General features: G+C 33.8%; 2 protein-coding genes across 3 annotated transcripts in view; one reads left to right on the forward strand and one right to left on the reverse strand.

The window, feature by feature from the left end:
* LOC136038148 (GRIP1-associated protein 1-like) overlaps positions 1–847 on the forward strand; it is a 72,172-nt gene extending 71,325 nt beyond the window's left edge. For both annotated transcript variants that reach the window (XM_065721191.1, XM_065721192.1), the window contains one exon: positions 551–847. In XM_065721191.1, the coding sequence (XP_065577263.1) occupies positions 551–777 (227 nt within the window). In that variant the 3' untranslated portion in view covers positions 778–847. The remainder of the gene's footprint in view (positions 1–550) is intronic.
* A 1,843-nt stretch (positions 848–2,690) lies between these two features.
* LOC136038149 (small ribosomal subunit protein mS37-like) overlaps positions 2,691–18,240 on the reverse strand; it is a 16,436-nt gene continuing 886 nt past the window's right edge. Inside the window, exons 2-3 of the mRNA XM_065721194.1 lie at positions 9,367–9,485; positions 2,691–2,905 (exon numbers count right to left, since the gene is read on the reverse strand). Of these exons, the coding sequence (XP_065577266.1) occupies positions 2,789–2,905; positions 9,367–9,485 (236 nt within the window). The 3' untranslated portion in view covers positions 2,691–2,788. The remainder of the gene's footprint in view (positions 2,906–9,366; positions 9,486–18,240) is intronic.

An 18,240-nucleotide genomic window follows, 5' to 3' on the forward strand; every position in this document is an offset into this window, starting at 1 on the left:
CCACATGAGGTATTCATGATTTTTTTTTTCTGTGAATCTTTTTTGGGGATTTCTAGTGTATTTCAATTCATATGGCTCAAGTACTCTTCTCCCAAGATGTTCTATATATATATATATATATATATATATATATATATATATATATATATATATATATATATATATATATATATATATATACATATATATATATATATATATATACATATATATATATATATATATATATATATATACATATATATATATATATATATATATATATATATATATATATATATATATATATATATATATATATATATATATATATATATATATATATATATATTTATCCGACCGAGTCCGTTGATTTTTGAATTGAAAAGGGAATAGTTGTGGGAAAAGTCAAGTCATGGCCAATTGTAGAAAAAGCTAAGACATATGTATATACATATATATATATATATATATATATATATATATATATATATATATATATATATATATATATATATATATATATATTTCGATGCATCCACTAGTTAATAATTGTCATATGTTCTTTTAGTCGCTGTATCTCATAAAGAAAATCCGGTGTTGGATAAATTGACAGAAAAGATGAGTGGTATGTTTATGAGGTCAAATTCAACAAAAAATGATGATCGCGTTCAACAAATGCTTCGATTGCTTGAAGAAACGTTGATGAAAAATGTTCAGCTTCAAGAAGGTATCGAAAAATTGGTGGAGGAAACTGAAAAACTGAAAAGTCTTTCAAAAGAAAATATTTCGGGTTGATGGTTTTAATCTTTATAATACTAGTTATGTTTTTTGTATTTGTTCATATTATATAACGTTGTGACCTTTCTATCTTCTTAAGGTTATTGGCTGTACGGATTGTTCATCACTCTTCCCTTTCCTCCTTAAAATTATCGAAAAGATACTGTTGCCTTCCACAAGAGCTGCGTTTTGTTTTCCACTAAAATGGATACTTATGTGTCAGATCTAATCGTTATTATAACGAAACCTCATGGCCATTTACTGACCGCGTTGAGATATTTAATCTGAATCCCCGTAAAACATGTTTGTTCTAAAATTATGAAAATTTCAAATTTCTCAGAGGCATTATCTTAATTTGTTGAAAATACCCTGTTATATTTACCTCAAAATCTTCGCTTGAAGATCTATAAGTCAGTTTCCACCTTCCCAACTAATATTAATAAATATTACTGAGCATTTCTATTAGCTGAGAAGGTTGACAGACAATTTTACTTGTCAGAAACAAATTTGTTCAAAGATATAAATACTTGAAATAGTTCTTTAGAAAGAGTAATTCAAGAAAGTATTCAAATAATTCCTGCTCACTAAATAGAGCCTGTTCATGGGCATGTTTCTCATGGCTTTGCATTTTTTAATCCCGATCGGAAAGACACATTGACAATTAAAGGAAAAATTGTCCGAACGAATCAATAAAAAAAGAAGAGCTCAAATTGACAGATTGAAAATTAAAGGGAAAACTGTGTAGACGAATAAATAAAAAAAGAAGGGCTCAAATTGACATATTGACAATTAAAGAAAAAATTGTGCGAACGAATAAATAAAAAAAAAGGAGAGCTCAAATTGACATATTGACAGTTAAACGAGAAATTTTGAGCATTACAAATGGCCAAAAACACAAGTGGCATGACATCAAAAAGGGGAATAAACTCTGCAGATAAACCTGAGTAAAAATCATTATAAATAAAAATGTTTTTCTAAATACTATAATTAAGTGTTTACAAAAACTTTCAAAAGTAATAGGTTTACTTTTTTAATCCCGATCGAAAACAACTAATAAATAGCATTTTAAAATTAAAATAATTAAGCATTTTAAAAAATTCTTGTAGAATTATAAATTGTAAAAACATTAGACACAGTGAAGAAGCCTAGGTTTTTTTTTAATTGTAACAGAATTTTTTTTTTTTTTTTTATCTTGTCCTACAACACAGTGTATTACAACAATTTTCAAGTAAAAAAAAAAAACCAAAAAAAAAACGCTGTATTACGTAAATAACGTAAACAGTGTATTACGCAACGCAAAATAAAGTGCCATAATAACAAGGAGTCGCATAATTTCCATCGAAAATGAACTTTATACAAAATGTTGTGCCGAGATAGGCGGGATTAATTGGTCCAATAAGATCTAAGGAATCTCTTAGCGTTATTAAAGATAAACACGAGGTTAGAAACATTTTATTACGACATACTAGTGAATTTGTTTCTTTGTTCAGTCCTGCTATCCAACTAGAAAAATTCCGGAAGACTCCTTGTGTTTGAAAACAACAGTCAAAATCTGTAAACATAACGGTTCTGTAGAAGCTATTGTATACAGTGCGTCCACTATCTCCAAATTGCTTGGTGTTTCCCGAATTTTCGTCAAAGAAAACTGGGTGCTCCGAAATCTCCACGAAAATTAACGTTCAAAAACACAAGAATATTAGCCCAAAATACAGAACACCTTTCGGAAAGATCCCATAAAATCAATTTTATTTTGAGGAAACCCTCTAAAATTGTAGAAAAATGTAGGCTAAAAAAAAGGTAAAACAGAAATTACGCCATCTATAGAATCAGAATAAAACAAGATTTACCTCGTAAATTTTATTCAGAAATTATAACTACTAAAATCAATTCAGAATACTTCATCCAAGAATACTTCCAACAAAGTACAAAACTAATGCAAATAATTTATATATTTACAAAAGGAATCTCACAAAAACTTAACTATAGAATTGAAACTTAGTTTTAGAATATAATTTGCTAATGCTTCAAGCTATTTTGGCTGTTGATGCTTCTCTAGATATCTATTCAATTGCTGAACAGGCAATTTCTTCTCTCCTGCAGCAACAAAACCTTCGCTATTCTGTTTTAATCTTAATTGCCGTTGCTCCTATAAAAGCCGAGAAAACAATAATGAAAAACCTATTATTAACTTCAAACCAAATACCATAGACACCAAGTTTCATTAGAGTACTGAAACCACCAAATAACACTATGTCAAGGGATCCCTGAGCGTCTTTTCGAAGAACAAAATCTTCAAGAACACCACCCACAACTAATGCATAGACCAATTACGTCATTAGTTAAATTTCGAAATGTTAAGATGTCTACTTTCTAATGTCAAGAAGTTTGAAAAATTAACAAAATAAAAGAATAAAGTATAAACGAGTTTAATTAAATAATTAACAATGTCAATAGAATATAAAACGTCTTTTTTTTCCTTTTTTCAAGTTTTCGAACCTCGAAAAGAATTAAGTTCTAGATGTAAATATGCTTTGTCTAATCAGTTCAGTCATTTAGTATCCCTGGGTGATCAAGTAAATTGAAGGACTAATCCCTTCATTGCAATTTCACTGTACTTCTTGTTGGAAACTTACGCCAGGAGAGGACCTCTGGGCCAGACCTCCTCCTTCCCCCCGTTCAACAAAATCCTAAAATTCCCTAGATTTCTGGCGTCAATAACATTTGTTTTTCTATTCCCTCCCTCCCCAAGAAAAATAATTGTTTGCGTACGTGCCTGTGTGCACATACAATTGTAGGTAGACTAAAGCTTATGTGAAACAATTCTCAACAACACAAGTCAATGCCCAACAATACTGAAACCTCGGTCAATAATTCTGCTCGGGATCGGGATATTTAAACGATCTCATGTTTTTCAACGTAATTTCTAGTGATGTGGCAATGCCAAAATCTCTACAACGTCGCCCCAATTTCAATTTCATCTCGGTGTATCGATTCCGGCATGATTCTGTCAACGTAATTTCTAGTGATGTGACAATGCCAAAATCTCTACAACGTCACCCCAATTTCAATTTCATCTCGGTGTATCGATTCTGGCATGATTCTGTTTTCAACATTGTCGAAGTCGTAAATATTTTTTTCAATAGTTCTGCTCGGGATCGGGATATTTAAACGATCTCATGTTTTTCAACGTAATTTCTAGTGATGTGACAATGCCAAAATCTCTACAACGTCGCCCCAATTTCAATTTCATCTCGGTGTATCGATTCCGGCATGATTTTGTTTTCAACATTGTCGAAGTCGTAAATATTTTTTTCAATAATTCTGCTCGGGATCGGAATACTTAAACGATCTCATGTTTTTCAACGTAATTTCTAGTGATGTGACAATGCCAAAATCTTCACAACGTCGCCCCAATTTCAATTTCATCTCGGTGAATTGATTCCGGCATGATTCTGTTTTCAACATAGTCGAAGTCGTAATTTTTTTTTTTTAAGTTTGTATCCCCCTCTTAAATGTGTTCTTCCTCAGAGATAACATCCTGCATATCTTCCTGGTTGTAGTTGTAGAAGTTGTGGTTAAGTTATAGTGAAGTTATAGGTTATAGTGAACAAGATAAAAATGAAAAATCCATTCAGAAAAAAAAGATATCGCAGCAAAAATGAATAGAGGAATTGCCCTTGCGTTGTAGAAAATTGTATAATAAATGGAAAATCTGCCATTCCCTTTTAAGGGACAATTTGCTAAGAATTAATGTCAAAGTTACAACTTAAACACTTGAGTAGAATTAGCATAAAAGAACGTGACAAAAGGCAAGCACTGTCAAAAGATGGAGATCGTTTGCTTAAAAATTATTCAACCGATTCTTTCATAACAAGGCGGTTAATTGGGTTGTACTCAGGGGCGTATCCAGGATGTTTTTCGGGGGGAGGGGGGTATAGACAAAAAAAACTCTTCAAAGCGCAATAAAAATTTGTTTCTATGCATTTTTGTTACGTTTTTACGAGCCGGACAAACATGTCACGGGAGGGGGGGGGGGGTCAAACTCCCTAACTCACCCCGCTGGACACAACCTTGGTTGAACTTCTACATAGGAATTTGTTTATCCAGTCTTGGATAGTTCAAGCAGTAGCTTTACTGGAATAGAAAGTGAATTTAATCAAATCGGATCCTTTGATAAACCCAGAATCTTACGATTCGCGATTCATTATCCCACCAGTAAAGTTTAAGTAATGATTAACCGAAAGCATTTCAGAGTGCAAAAAGTATAGCAAGTTGGTAATTATAGGTATTTTATCGACTGATTCCCTTTCAAGACACTTAACCTAGATGTTTTATTGTTTAAAGCGAATTCGAATAAATTACCCATTCCATTCTCAAGAAACTGTGAAAAAAAAACTTTTTGCCACGCTGCTTTTCTTTTAAAGCATCTGTTCTTGAAGCATTGGGGAAGAAAAGTTGAACTTAATTTAAAGCGTGGGAAGTTGAGGGGTGTCAGCCGTCCTCGTATACAGGATAATTTCCTTTTGTTTTGAGTTTTAATGTCGCTCTTTACTCTCCTCTGAAATACTCCTTTTTTTTGTTTCCGTTTGTTTTTAATATCATACTTTGCGTAATATAAATATGAGGAGAGCCCCCTCCCCAACGGCTACTGGTATTTATGCTAAAATTTAAATCTTTGCATAATAATGGTTAGAAAATAACCGCTCCTGAAAAAATACTCCCTTAAGGTTTCTTAAAGGAGTCTTAAAGATCAAAATAATTTTTCATCAAAAATTGCTTTTGGAATATTCTCCCCTTTCCTCTCTCTTCAGCTCTTCTTCACGGAACCATGTGATTTATTCTATGATATTATATTATAAAGATAGCTACTGAGCCATCACAACAAATAAAATAACAAAAAATCAATTTAAAAGGTCAAAAACAGGCGTGTCTGTCTGTCTCTGTGTCCTTTATGCATTTCTACTGTTCATCCGATCGCCAGAAAAGTTTAAGAACCTGTTGGAAGTTTTTGAATTCTAGGAAGGTTTTAGGGATGACCACCCCCCCCCCCCTCCGAAAGGCCCTCTCAAGAGTTTTCACGCTGAATGAAATTAAAGACCTATTAACACAATAATTGACAGTTCTTTCCAGTCAAATTTTCATATTTTTTGTAAATATTCAAAAAAGTGTTAGATAATTATGAGCTCTGTCATCTAAGACACTTCCAGGATTATAAGAGGCATTTTTCCTGTGCTCTCTGAATTTGGTATTTTTTCCAAATTCAAAAATACCATCATTATTTTACACGTGGGGAAGATTTTCCGCGGAGGCAATTGTCTGCAGAATTTTGTTTGTGGGAGGGATTTTCAATATTAAAATGAATTTGATTCGCATATCTTTCTGACTCTTTGCATATGTAATCAAACAGTTGATTACATATCAACTGTACATGCATATACAGGGGGAGGGATTTTCCGAGAGGGAAATGGTCCATGGGGGAACTTTTGCAAGTACTTTCAAATTCAAAAATGTGATTATTATTAACACGTGGTAGAAATTTGCCACAGAGGAGAATTTTCTGGGTGGAATTTTCTTTCTTTAATGTTCGCAACAGCGTGCGACGGGTAAGCTAGTCCTAAACAACTAACCATCTCAAAAAGGTAAATAGATTTACATAATAACCAGTCTTTGTAGTTTTATAAAAATTGCCACAAATACACTTCAACTTTAAAGGTGCTCCCTACTTATCCTAAGGTGGATTAGATTACTAATAGTAGTATAGTAATACAGAGTGTTATTAAAAGGGTTAAAATAAAAATAAGAGGGAACACCTAATAGTATTATGTAACAGTTACTTTACTCTTTACAAACTTCATAGTTTATGGAGCTTGAATCATATGCCGTTAGTTATCGTAATTATCTCACTTTTTATTTTTGAGGTATTTGTTGCACCTTCTCTTAGACACCTTGAGAGAAGAATATTCCTGAACTACCTCTGTTTGAAGGGCATTCCTCAAGGCAAAGAATCATTGGGGGAAAGTTGTTTTTAAGTATTCCTGGTGGGGGTTTTCCCCGCACAAGGTAGTGCTGATGAGCCGTAATTTGGCGAAAAAAACTTGGTAATCACCAGTTATAGGATAGTTACCCCAAGCAGCAGATAGAAAAACTCTTTTGACAAAGTTTGCTTCAAAGGATAAGGAGCGGCCGCGGACCTCCTACTTAGCCTCAGTAAGGGTCGTAAAATGTAAAGGATGCAGCAGAGGACTTCACAGTCCCTACCAGCAGTGTTGATATTCATTTATTGACCCTTCAGCCAGGAAGTGCAATGGGAGGTTGGGACCAGCCCTCCTGCACTTTGACACACCCCTTTTACTTGCCTTCCCTGTGTTTCTAAAAGTAATCATTTGTAGGTGGGTCGATTCTGGCTAAGCTTACAGAGTCACACCATTGACCCAGCTTTTAGACTGAATAATTGGGGAGACATGGAATCGAGCCCCCACTCTGAAGGATATAGGGTTACAAGTCTAGCGTGTTAACCACTCAGCTAGAATGGCTAGAGAAACGATGGTGTGACTTCAAAAAGAGGTAGGAGTCAGCTCCTTGTGAAACCTAACGCTCTCAAACTCTGAAGGACAGGGATGCCAGTCCCTGGGTGTTTGCCTCGGCCAAATCATTGTATAACACATTAACACACTGTATAACACACTCGACCAAGCACATTATTCCAAATGAGGACATGCTAGAGGTTAAATTTTCTCTCCACATTGATTAGAAAGGCCTCCTGCAAAAAGTGGAAAATTTAGTCCTTTATTAAGATTTTGGGCACCCCTTCCCAGATGAGAAAATCCACAGATTCTCCCACTCCTCCCATTCTTCAATGAATGGTGTAGGGCAATACAAAACTTTATGGCCATTTGTAATAGCCTACTGTATATACATTCTTAATAATAGCCCTTGTTTTTATACAGACTGTGTATATGTTTAGGGACAAATGTATTTTTGTAACCTTTGAAACTGGTAGGATGTTTATACAGGTTTTCTATGGTTTTAAGCCAATTGAATACCATAGTTTAGGTTTTGCAGTAGGCTACTATCATGGCAGAAAATAAGAACTTGGCTGAATCTTGTTTCAATCTCTGCTGATTAGCCTGATTCTCTTAAAGCATATATATACCTTGTCAATAAGTCTTAACTGATTGATAGGATTTTAATTCAATAGTATTGTGCCATGATTTGACCAAATTTGTTGACATGCAGCAAAAACGGCAAAAATAAGCACTTTTTTACAGCACAATCCCTTTTTTCTAAAAGGCACTAGAACTTTTAATTTTGGTTCAAATGAACCCGCTGCCAATATCCTACTACCACTACTTTGATATGATCACCCCTTGGAAATAAAACATGCACCTGTTATTCTTGGGGGAAAATGCCAAATTTTTTGTTTCAACAACTAAGAATTTGAAACCGCTACAATAAGCGTTCATAGAAATGCTGAATATGAAGCTCTAATCTTCATCAAGATTGCACCCCTTTTAGGGAGTGTTTTCTCTCCTTTTTCTTGAATTTTGCAAATTTTTTCAGGCTCATAACCTTATATGAATATTATTTATTTGGAATTCCCATGAAAAGAAGTTTCTTCTGATATATTTATTGGTATTGAAAATTCTGTTTTACAGTTTTGGTTACTATTGGAACACGTTGTGCTTTACTTGCAGTGCGTTATCCCGAATTGGTTGAAAAAACATATTTGTTATAAGTTTATCATCATTTCTGCTTTGTGATGACAGATATGGAGGTGAAAAAAAATAATTAAAATAAATCTGATAAAACCTCCTTATCTCTTCACTCAGAATCTGAATAAGCAAAGATACATTAAGATAGCCATTACAATTTTGAAGTTTTTATCTCTGCTCATATTAAAGAGCCCCTTGAGTTCCCTAAGGTTCATGTCATTAAGCTTTCCACAAAAAAAATGAAACATATTTAGATCTGAAAGATGAACATCCACATTGGGGGCCATCATAAATGGAAGGCCACTAAGGAAGGGGTTGGGGATTAGATACCCCCCTCACCTTTCTGGAATTAAAGGACAATTTTCAAAGTTTAAATAAAAAGTATAAATCATCAATTAATTCTCTAAGATTTTTTTCAACAAAAATAAAAACTTGTGGCAACCTTTATATAATACTTGCAATAAGATACATATTAGCTTGAATGGTCCCTTAACTGATAGGTCACAACAGGCAGGCAAAGAGGAATTTAAATATTTCCATTGTCCCTGAATTTTAAAATAAAATTAAAGTATAATACTTTTTGTTCTCAAAATCAACTAGTTAGGATTAGGGTTTAAACATTCAGACAAGATGCGAGTGGCCCAACTACCTGTACCATAAAAAATTATATTTTACTTGTTTATACTCTACCTTTATTATATATAAATAAATATAATACAGATACAATAAAAATGTTTCCTATAAAATACTAGGCCTGCTGATCATAATAAACATTATCTAAATCTAGAATAATGACAAAAAATTGTATCATATATGACAATTAGGGAAGAAAAAAATAAACACATTTGCATTTAAATTGCCTTTTCTTTGCTTTTTCGAAGGCAAAAGAACTTACCATTTGAGCTACAGTGCACTTTGAAAACTCTTGAATTTCTTTAGAACAAACTGATTGGTCAAATTCATTTCTTTTCAGGCACGCAAGCATCAAAGACATTTCTTGCAGGCACATGGAATCTAAAAATAAACATAAAGTAGTTTTGAATTTTACTAGATTTTTGGTAAAAATGGATTTGAACGTTTGTTTCCTGGATTTTTGTTGAACTGGTCATAGGCACACACAAATAAAAACATTTCCACATACCCCCCCCCCCCAAAAAAAAAGAAAAAGAATTATACGAAAAAGTAGATAATTTTGTCTTAATACTTCTTACTCCTTAATATATTAATGCTTACAGCCAACACACAACCAAGTTTCCAAGTTTCTTGTTTTAAATTCCACTAACATTTCAAATTTACTTTTTCATCCAAAATTTATTAGATTGTTTGATCGATTGTTTTAATGGTTACTGATTCGAGGTTAGGAAAATCTATTTTGTGGGTGATAGTATTTTTACTTCCCTGCAATTCAATTCATTAAAAACAAATCACAGAAATAATATCATACTAAATCGTTGGATTGAGTCTTTTTACGAAAGGAAATTACAAAACAAACTCATAACATGCCATATAAGATCACCCACAAAATAGATTTTACTTTCCATAGGCTCTATAAGCTTACAACTGCACAGGAGCCCATTACCACACTAACAAATTGAATATTGCTTAATAGATTATTATTTTCTAGGAATTCTTACATCCTAACACAAGAACAATTCTCTGATTATATTTACATTTGCCACCAATAATGTCAATGGTATATAATTATCATATTTATATGTACCATGTACATTGCTACTGCAAAATGTTTCAACTGCAAATGGTCATATAACAACGCTTTTTGGGTTTATACAAACCATCAAAGCCTGGGGGCAAGAGTTGTAAGTTATGCTCCTGGGAAAGTTAAGGTTCTTATGTAAGCAATGGTAGCATAAACTGTAGGAGTGGCTTGCTCTTATGGTCGAAATTGGAAGTTCTAGTGCCATTTTAAGAGTCAATAGTGATGGAGGTCAACTACTCCCCCTCCCCAACTATCCCTCTTTTCACTAAACGCATCTGATTGAAATCATGTGATGACGTTTTGTTTAAAATAGTCCAAAGAACATATAACAATGCCTCCAGGGTTCAGCACAACCCTCAAGCCCTGGGGCAAGGGCTTTAAGTTATGGAATGCATGTAAAGGTATGCATGTTTCACTTCTACTTTCCCAAAATATAAAGGGTATTAAGATGAGTCTTTCAGGGAATGTTGAGGGCAGTGTTGAACTAAATCATAACATGTTATGTATATATGGGTTGTCAAAAGGGTACAGCCTAACTTAGGAATGACTAAGCATATCAATATAGAATTTTCAGGAAATGATAAAGGAGATGACCAATTGACCAAAAAGGCAATATTTGCAAGTTACTACTATAACAACTTCCTCTGCTACAAGTACTATTACTTCTATCCCTTCCATGACTACAACTACTACTTCTGTAGGGAGTACTACTAAGGCTGAGGATATTTAAAAAAAATATCTGAGGAAACATTAAGGGGAAAGTAAAATCAAATCAATATATACTATTTGTATACACGTTACTGATATGGGCATATCAGCAACATTTTTGGAACAGCTTATCATATCAAAAGGAAACTTCAGGGGCATCATGAGTGCGATGTTCAGTTGACCAAAAGGCAAAAGGCTACTACTGTTACTACTAATAATTATACACTATTACTGCTACTAATGTTCCTATTATTACCACTACTACTATGATACTAGTTGAGTTAAGGCTACACATGAAGGTGAAAAGTTGCCAGAGCATTGAGGAAAAATTCGAACTAAACCAAACACACCAAGCACATGCATATTGTCGAAAGGGCATATCTCAAGAATTGATTTGGGTATAAAGTTGAAACTTTCAGAGAATACTTAAAGGGGAAGATCAATTGACAAAAAGGTAATATATGCATATCACTACTAACACTTCTACTTTCACTTATGCTACTACTGCTACTAAGCTACTTTAACTACTATTTCAATTGCAACATCTTGTAAAGCTGAGAGTATTAAGGTGAAAAGAGTGTCAAAAGGGGGTCAAAAACCCACACCAATAAAATTTTTGGAACAGCTTAACATGCCAAGGTGAAACTTCCAGGTCATCATGAAAGCAGTGTTCAACTCACCAAAAGGCAATATGTGCATGCTACTACTACTAATACAACACTAACACTGCAACTACTTCTACTACCAATGAAACTATTTTGATATTAGTACTATTAAGACTAGTCTATGAAGGTAAAATTTGAGAGAATATTGATGGCAAATCATAACTAACAAAAGACACTATGTGCATTTGGATTGTCAAAATAGCGTATCTTCAGAACTGATTTGTATATTAAGTTGCAACTTTCAGAGAATACTTAAGGGAGAAGAACAACTGACCAAAAGGCAGTTTGTGCACACTAATACTAATAATACTGCAACATTTACTAATTCCACTATTACTACTGCTCCAACTACTACTTCTATTGCAACTACTTGTAAGATTAAGAGCATTAAGAGAAAACTGCAAGAAGTATATGAACACACAGGTTATTAAAAGAGTAAATTTACAATATCATAGCATGGCTTATTGTAGTAAGTTGAGTAATTATACTATTGCTGTGACTACTATTACAACTATACCTAATGGTATGAAGGTGAAAGTTTTAGAGAGTATTTCTAAAAATTTATATTGTATAGATGACAACCTGACGTCCATGAGCAGGTTGTCAAAAGGGCGTATCAGCAATATCTTAGAAAAGTTTCAAGTGTGAAATTAAAACTTACAATGCTTTTTGTTGGGGATGTTGAACTAACCAAAAAACAAAATTTGCATCATCATACTTCTACTCCTACAACTACTACTATTGTTATTACTGCTTATACTACTACTGCAACTAAGGCTAAGACTACTACTATTAAATCTACTGCTACTACTAATGCTAATAAAGCTAAGGGTATTAAAGTGAACATTTTGAGCAATATTGCAACTGTATTGAAATAAATCAAAACACACTTTGCCCACATGCGTTGTCAAGAGGACATATCAGCAATGGTTCAGGAATGGTTGATGGCATTAAGTATTAAGTTAAAATTTCCATCCTTTGTTGAAGGGGATGTTGAAAAAAAGGTGCTATGTGCACACTGTTACTAATGCGACTACAACAATTACTACTACACAAGCTAAGGCTATTAAGGTGAAGCTTTCAAGGAATATTTAGGTGGATGCTGAACTAAATCAAAACAAACTATTATCATGTAGATGGTCAATAGGGTGACAAAGCAATATCACAATAATAGCTTACATTATTAAGTTAGACCTTTCTGGGTAAGTTGAGACAGATTTCAAACAAGCCAGAAGACACTATGTGTATACTTTTGATATTACTTTTATTGTTACTGTAGCTAATGACACTAAGGGCATAACATTGAAATCTTTAGGGGAAGTTTCAATTAAATGATAAAACTATATGCATGCAAGTATTTAATGGGCATATCAGCATTATCATAAGCAGTGCTGCTCCATCATGTCAAGTAATATCACTGATAGTTCAAAGGAGCTAATTTGATCACAAATTCAGTTTTAGCACTCTTTTTAAGAATCAAAAGTGATTGGAGGCCAATCAGCCTTGTTCTTTAGCTCATAATTTTTCAAAAAGTTTCAATCAAAATTTGAGATAGACATTTTGCTCAGCATAGCTGAACAGTCTTGCAACTGCATCTCTAGGGCTATTGCATAGGTCAACCCCCCACAGTTATGCAAGTGTCCAATTATGTTTAAAAACTGAATGTTGCCTTAAGATTAAACAAAAAAGCACTGGGGGTATGCTGATTGCCAATAAGAAATCTCAGCAGTATCCCAAGAATGACTGAGGGTATTATGTTCAAACTGCTGGGGCTACTTCTATAACTACTTCTGCTTTTAAAATTTAACTAAATCAAAAGAGTGTTAGTGTATCCAAGCTGTCAAAGAGCACAGGTAGACTTTTTTGTAAATAGTACCAAGTTTTATTGTTCAGGTCAACTAGCAGAGGTATATAACTAAATTAAGCACAACCATTTGTGTCCAGATTTTTCAAAAGGTGTATGTTGTTAAAAATTGTTGAAAAAATTTCTCCAGGATACAAATAGCAGGCCAAACTATAAATTCTTAAAGAAAAACTGGAAAGATTTAAACTATTATTTTCTTTTTCCCTGAAGAGACTATGGCAATATAAAGTAAACAGAAATTGATTAAAAAAAAACTTTTTCCAGAAAATAAGTTCTTCAAAGAAAAGTAAAAAACTCCATTAAACTAAAAATGAGCAAAAACAAAATCAAATAATCTACCAAGCATAAAACTACCATAAATCAGTTTGATAAATAAATGAAACCCAAAATGAACAGAAATTACAATAAATAACTAAGTCAAACTTTTACACAAGCAGAAATTAACATGAGTAGGGCTTAAAACCTCTATGCCTTCCCAAAGCTAGAACATAATTTGCACTTTACTGAAATTTTTCTTTTTTTTTAATTTTAATTTTTATAACTTAAATAAATCAAATATTATTAACATTTTAATGAATAAATATCAGCATATTTGTATTAAACTGACAATGCAAATTCGATTTGAATTTTTCATAATGAAGCAGCAGGAGAAGACTGGTATAAGGGGTTCATGGACTACTACTACTAATAGCTCACTGCAGCATCAAGCCGCCTGAGGCCAACACAGCTATGCACGCTCCTCCTCCAACCTAATCTATTCAAGGCCTCCCTCTTTACACCCTCCCAGGAAGTTCCTATTTCCTTTACATTTTTATTTATGACATCCTCCCAACCCAGACGAGGACGACCTGCTTTCCGTGTAGCCCCAAACAGTTGGCCAAAAAGGACAAACACACTAGAATTTCCCTGCGCAGACCAGAAAGCAGTAGCCTTCATTGCGCTCTTGGTCTCAGCTGTGATGCAGTTGCCACATTCTATGAACAGCTGGAACAACTTAGTCAAAGTATCATTTCCCAGCTGACTGCATTTACAATATGGATGAAACAGGCTTAAAGAATGTTCAACAGAAATGTCCAAAGGTTATGAGCCCTAATGGAGCCAAGCGGATAGGAGCAACTACATTGCAGGAAAAAGGGACACTAGTCACAATGGTTGGAACTCTTGATGCAATGGAGATTTCTATTCCCATGTACCTTATCTTTGGAAAGACACACTTCATGGTAAGGCTTTTGGATGGTGCTCCGCCAGGAACAAGGCTGTTACTAGTGAAAAAAAAGGAAAGCATTGACGATAACAGAACTATTTCTTGGCTACTTTGGTCCCTTCAAAAAGTATGTGCTGTGCTCCTCTGAGCAACCAACTCTTTTGCTCATGGATAACCATGATAGCAACATGAGCTAAGACTTAATTTCCGCTGCAAAGGAGATGGGTTTACAAATCCTTACATTCCCTCCAGACACATAAAATAAGCTATAGTTCCTTGATGTAACCATCTATTCACCATTTGAAACTTATTTCTACCAAGCAATTGAAAACATGCTTAGAAACCATCCAGGAGACCAATCACATAATACAAAGTCTCTGAACTTCTTGTGGTTGCTTTCCCAAAAGATTTCATGCCATTGAACATTATGAGTGGGTTTTCTAAACTATTCATCCCTTCAATCAAGACATCTGGCAAGAATTTTATACTGCTTCTGTTGATCTCTGTCTTGGCACCAATGATACCTGAGTGACCTGGAAAAAGCTGCAAACAAACCTACCAAGGAGATAAAGCATGGTGGTTTTGTACTAGTTTCATATGATACTAAGAAAAGTTCAAAGTATTATACCAGCAAGGTCTTGGAGGTTCAAATGAAAGGATATAATGTGAACTTCCTGAAACAAAAGCTCCCTACTTGGAAGTTTATATTTCTAGAGACAAAGGACAAGGTCTTCATGATGACAAGCAAAATTGCATTATGCTTGCTAAAACCTGATTTGAGTGGTAACACAGAACTTTCTGCAAAAGCACTGACCCTTGATGTCAACCTTTCATACTATGCTTTTGTATACTATGATTATTATATATTATTATGATTTTTATATGTTTAATGTAATTAAGGAAGATTGTAGATTTTTAATTAAATAATATTTGGCAAAAAAGGTTCTTTGTCCCAAAGTGCTTTCCAGGTTTTCCAGAGTACCAAGGGGTCTGGGTACTTAAGGACACAGGAAGAGGGTTAGAAAAATCGTTGATACCAAAAAAGTTTATCAAGGGAATAATCTGCAAAAAATCTGGGAGAAAGCCTGATTAGTTCCATTTAAGCAAGTAGCAAAATCAAGTAATTTAACCAAAGGATTCACCAGATATTTGCCATAAACTTGAACATATTCTAGTGTGCCCACATCTCCTCTATATAGATTATTTCAAAACGGAAAAATGTAGTTAAATCCATGTATATTTTTCAGAATTTTGTTCAAAAACTAAATAACAGTGGAAGTGAAGATAAAGGTTCTCCCCCTGCAAAATATATTATACATAGAATTTATCTAGAATTAGATAGAATTTTTTATCTAGAATTATTCTGCATATTATTAAGTAAAAAAAATGATTTCTTAACATGTTTCCTTATGGGATGTTCACCCTTTGACAAATGGAAAAAAATAGCATATAAGCTTATATAAAAAGGTAATATCAAATCTCCTTATAAATAGAAATATTTTAGCCAACTAGTTGGATAATCTGGTCAATCCCTACAGCAAAACACAAATTTGTCAACTAGTTGAAAAGAAAATTTGCTCCAGAAAACTATTCCTTTTCTGACTAGTTTAAAAGTAATTTCTCCCTAGCAACACTTTCTTTCCAACAAGAGAGCTAGAAACAAAAATTGCCCCAGAAACACTTCTATTAACCATCTAGCTGGCAAGTAACTTTTCCCCAGAAACATTTTATCAACCAATTAACTAATGAAAAACTTTGCCCCAGAAAACATTCTTTTTCCAACTAGCTGGACAAAGTGGTTGCCCCCCAAAAAATTATGTTAACCATCTATTTGGCAAACAACATTGCCCCAGAAACTCTTCTGTTAACCATCTAGTTGGCAAGTAACTTTTCCCCAGAAAAATTTTCATTAACCAACTAGCTGATGACAGGAATACTTGACTTTTTTGTGGCTTTTAAGTTTTAAATATAAAGTATTGAAAAAAAGGCTATCCTTAGCCACTTCTATTGGAAGTTCCTTTGGTCAGGAATGTCCCAATTTGTGCATTAAATTTTGCACAACTTCATTTGCATGGTATAAAACACTTCATTTACATAAATGCAAACCAAAAATGGATCATTACATGATTGTCTGCATTTTCTAGGCTTCTTTTGAGTTACCTCATGCAAATGCTACAACTTGGAAGAATTCTTCTTAGAGTTTTTGATGTCAGTAATGCTGAAATAATTACACAGGAAATTCTATTCCAAACTGATAATGCTACAAAGAATGCTAGGTGGGTGTGAAGTTAATGCTGCACCCTGAGCTTCTGGATACACACAGCATCTGGGCTGTGCAGTAGTTAGCCAGTTCTTGTCTTCCTCAGACAAAATGTAAGACTAGCTAGCTTAACTTGTTACAATACTTAGCCCAACTCAAATCCTAACTAAACCTCAAAGGACCATATAAAAACAATCTCTTCTATTGATTGTACAATTGTTGATCACATAATCACAGTCAAAAACAGAACAGTCACAGAACAAAAAAAAAAGTTTCACAGCTTGATCTGACCATTTTTAATCATTTCAAAAACAACTGATGTTAAAAACAATGATGACAAAAGTGTCTTTTATGTTTCCTTTGCTTCAAAAATAATGGCAAAGGTGGATCTGACCATAGTGCCACCAATTGTAAACTTACCAACATAGACAATAAACTATGCCTGATAGAAATTTATGAGTGGAAAGTTATTTTTTCTAGAGAAAAGGTTGTGTCTAAAGAGGTTTTGCAGCAAAGTTGATTATTTTAGTGTTTCTGGGGCAATTTTATCTGTCAGTTAGTTGGTTTACAGAAGAGTTTCTGAGGCAACCTCTTTTTCTAGGTAGTTGGAAAAGGAAATTCTTTCTGGGGCAAAGTTTCTCATCAACTAGTTGGTTAATGAAAATTTTCCTGGAGAAAAAATACTTGCCAACTAGATGGTTAACAGAAGAGTTTTGGGGGCAATGTTGTTTGCCAACTAGATGGTTAACATAATTTTTTCTGGGGTAACCACTTTTTCCAGCTAGTTTGAAAAGGAAGTGTTTTCTGGGGCAAAATTTTCATCATCTAGTTAGTAGATTAAAATTCTTCTGAGGAAAAGTTATTTGCCAACTAGATGGTTAGTAGAAGTGTTTCTGGGGCAATTTTTGTTTCTAGCTAGTTGGAAAAAAAAAGTGTTGCTGGGGAGAAATTAATTGTCAACTAGTTGGAAAAAAAGTGTTGCTGGGGAGAAATTAATTGTCAACTAGTTGGAAAAGGAATAGCTTTGTGGGGCAAATTTTCTTGTCAACTAGTTGACAAATTTGATTATTGCTACAGGGATTGACCAAATTATTGGTAAAATTCTAGTTAAGTGACTTCTTTTTATCTTGGAAAGAGGTTAGGTTAGGAAAATGAAACTTTTGGGGATGTGTCTACAGGCTAAAGTATATCCTGGGAAGGTATTTTAAAGTACCCACCTCCTCTCCTTCTCCCTCTAGAGGGCCCTGAAATTTGCCTACATGACAGGTCTACCTATTGAAATTTTGACAAAACAACATTTTACCTTAATTTTCAGTTACCAGTTGCCTTTTCTCTGCCTCTAGTTCTGAAA

The sequence above is a fragment of the Artemia franciscana genome, chromosome 17 (assembly GCF_032884065.1).
Source record: "Artemia franciscana chromosome 17, ASM3288406v1, whole genome shotgun sequence".
Taxonomy (NCBI): Eukaryota; Metazoa; Arthropoda; class Branchiopoda; order Anostraca; family Artemiidae; genus Artemia; species Artemia franciscana.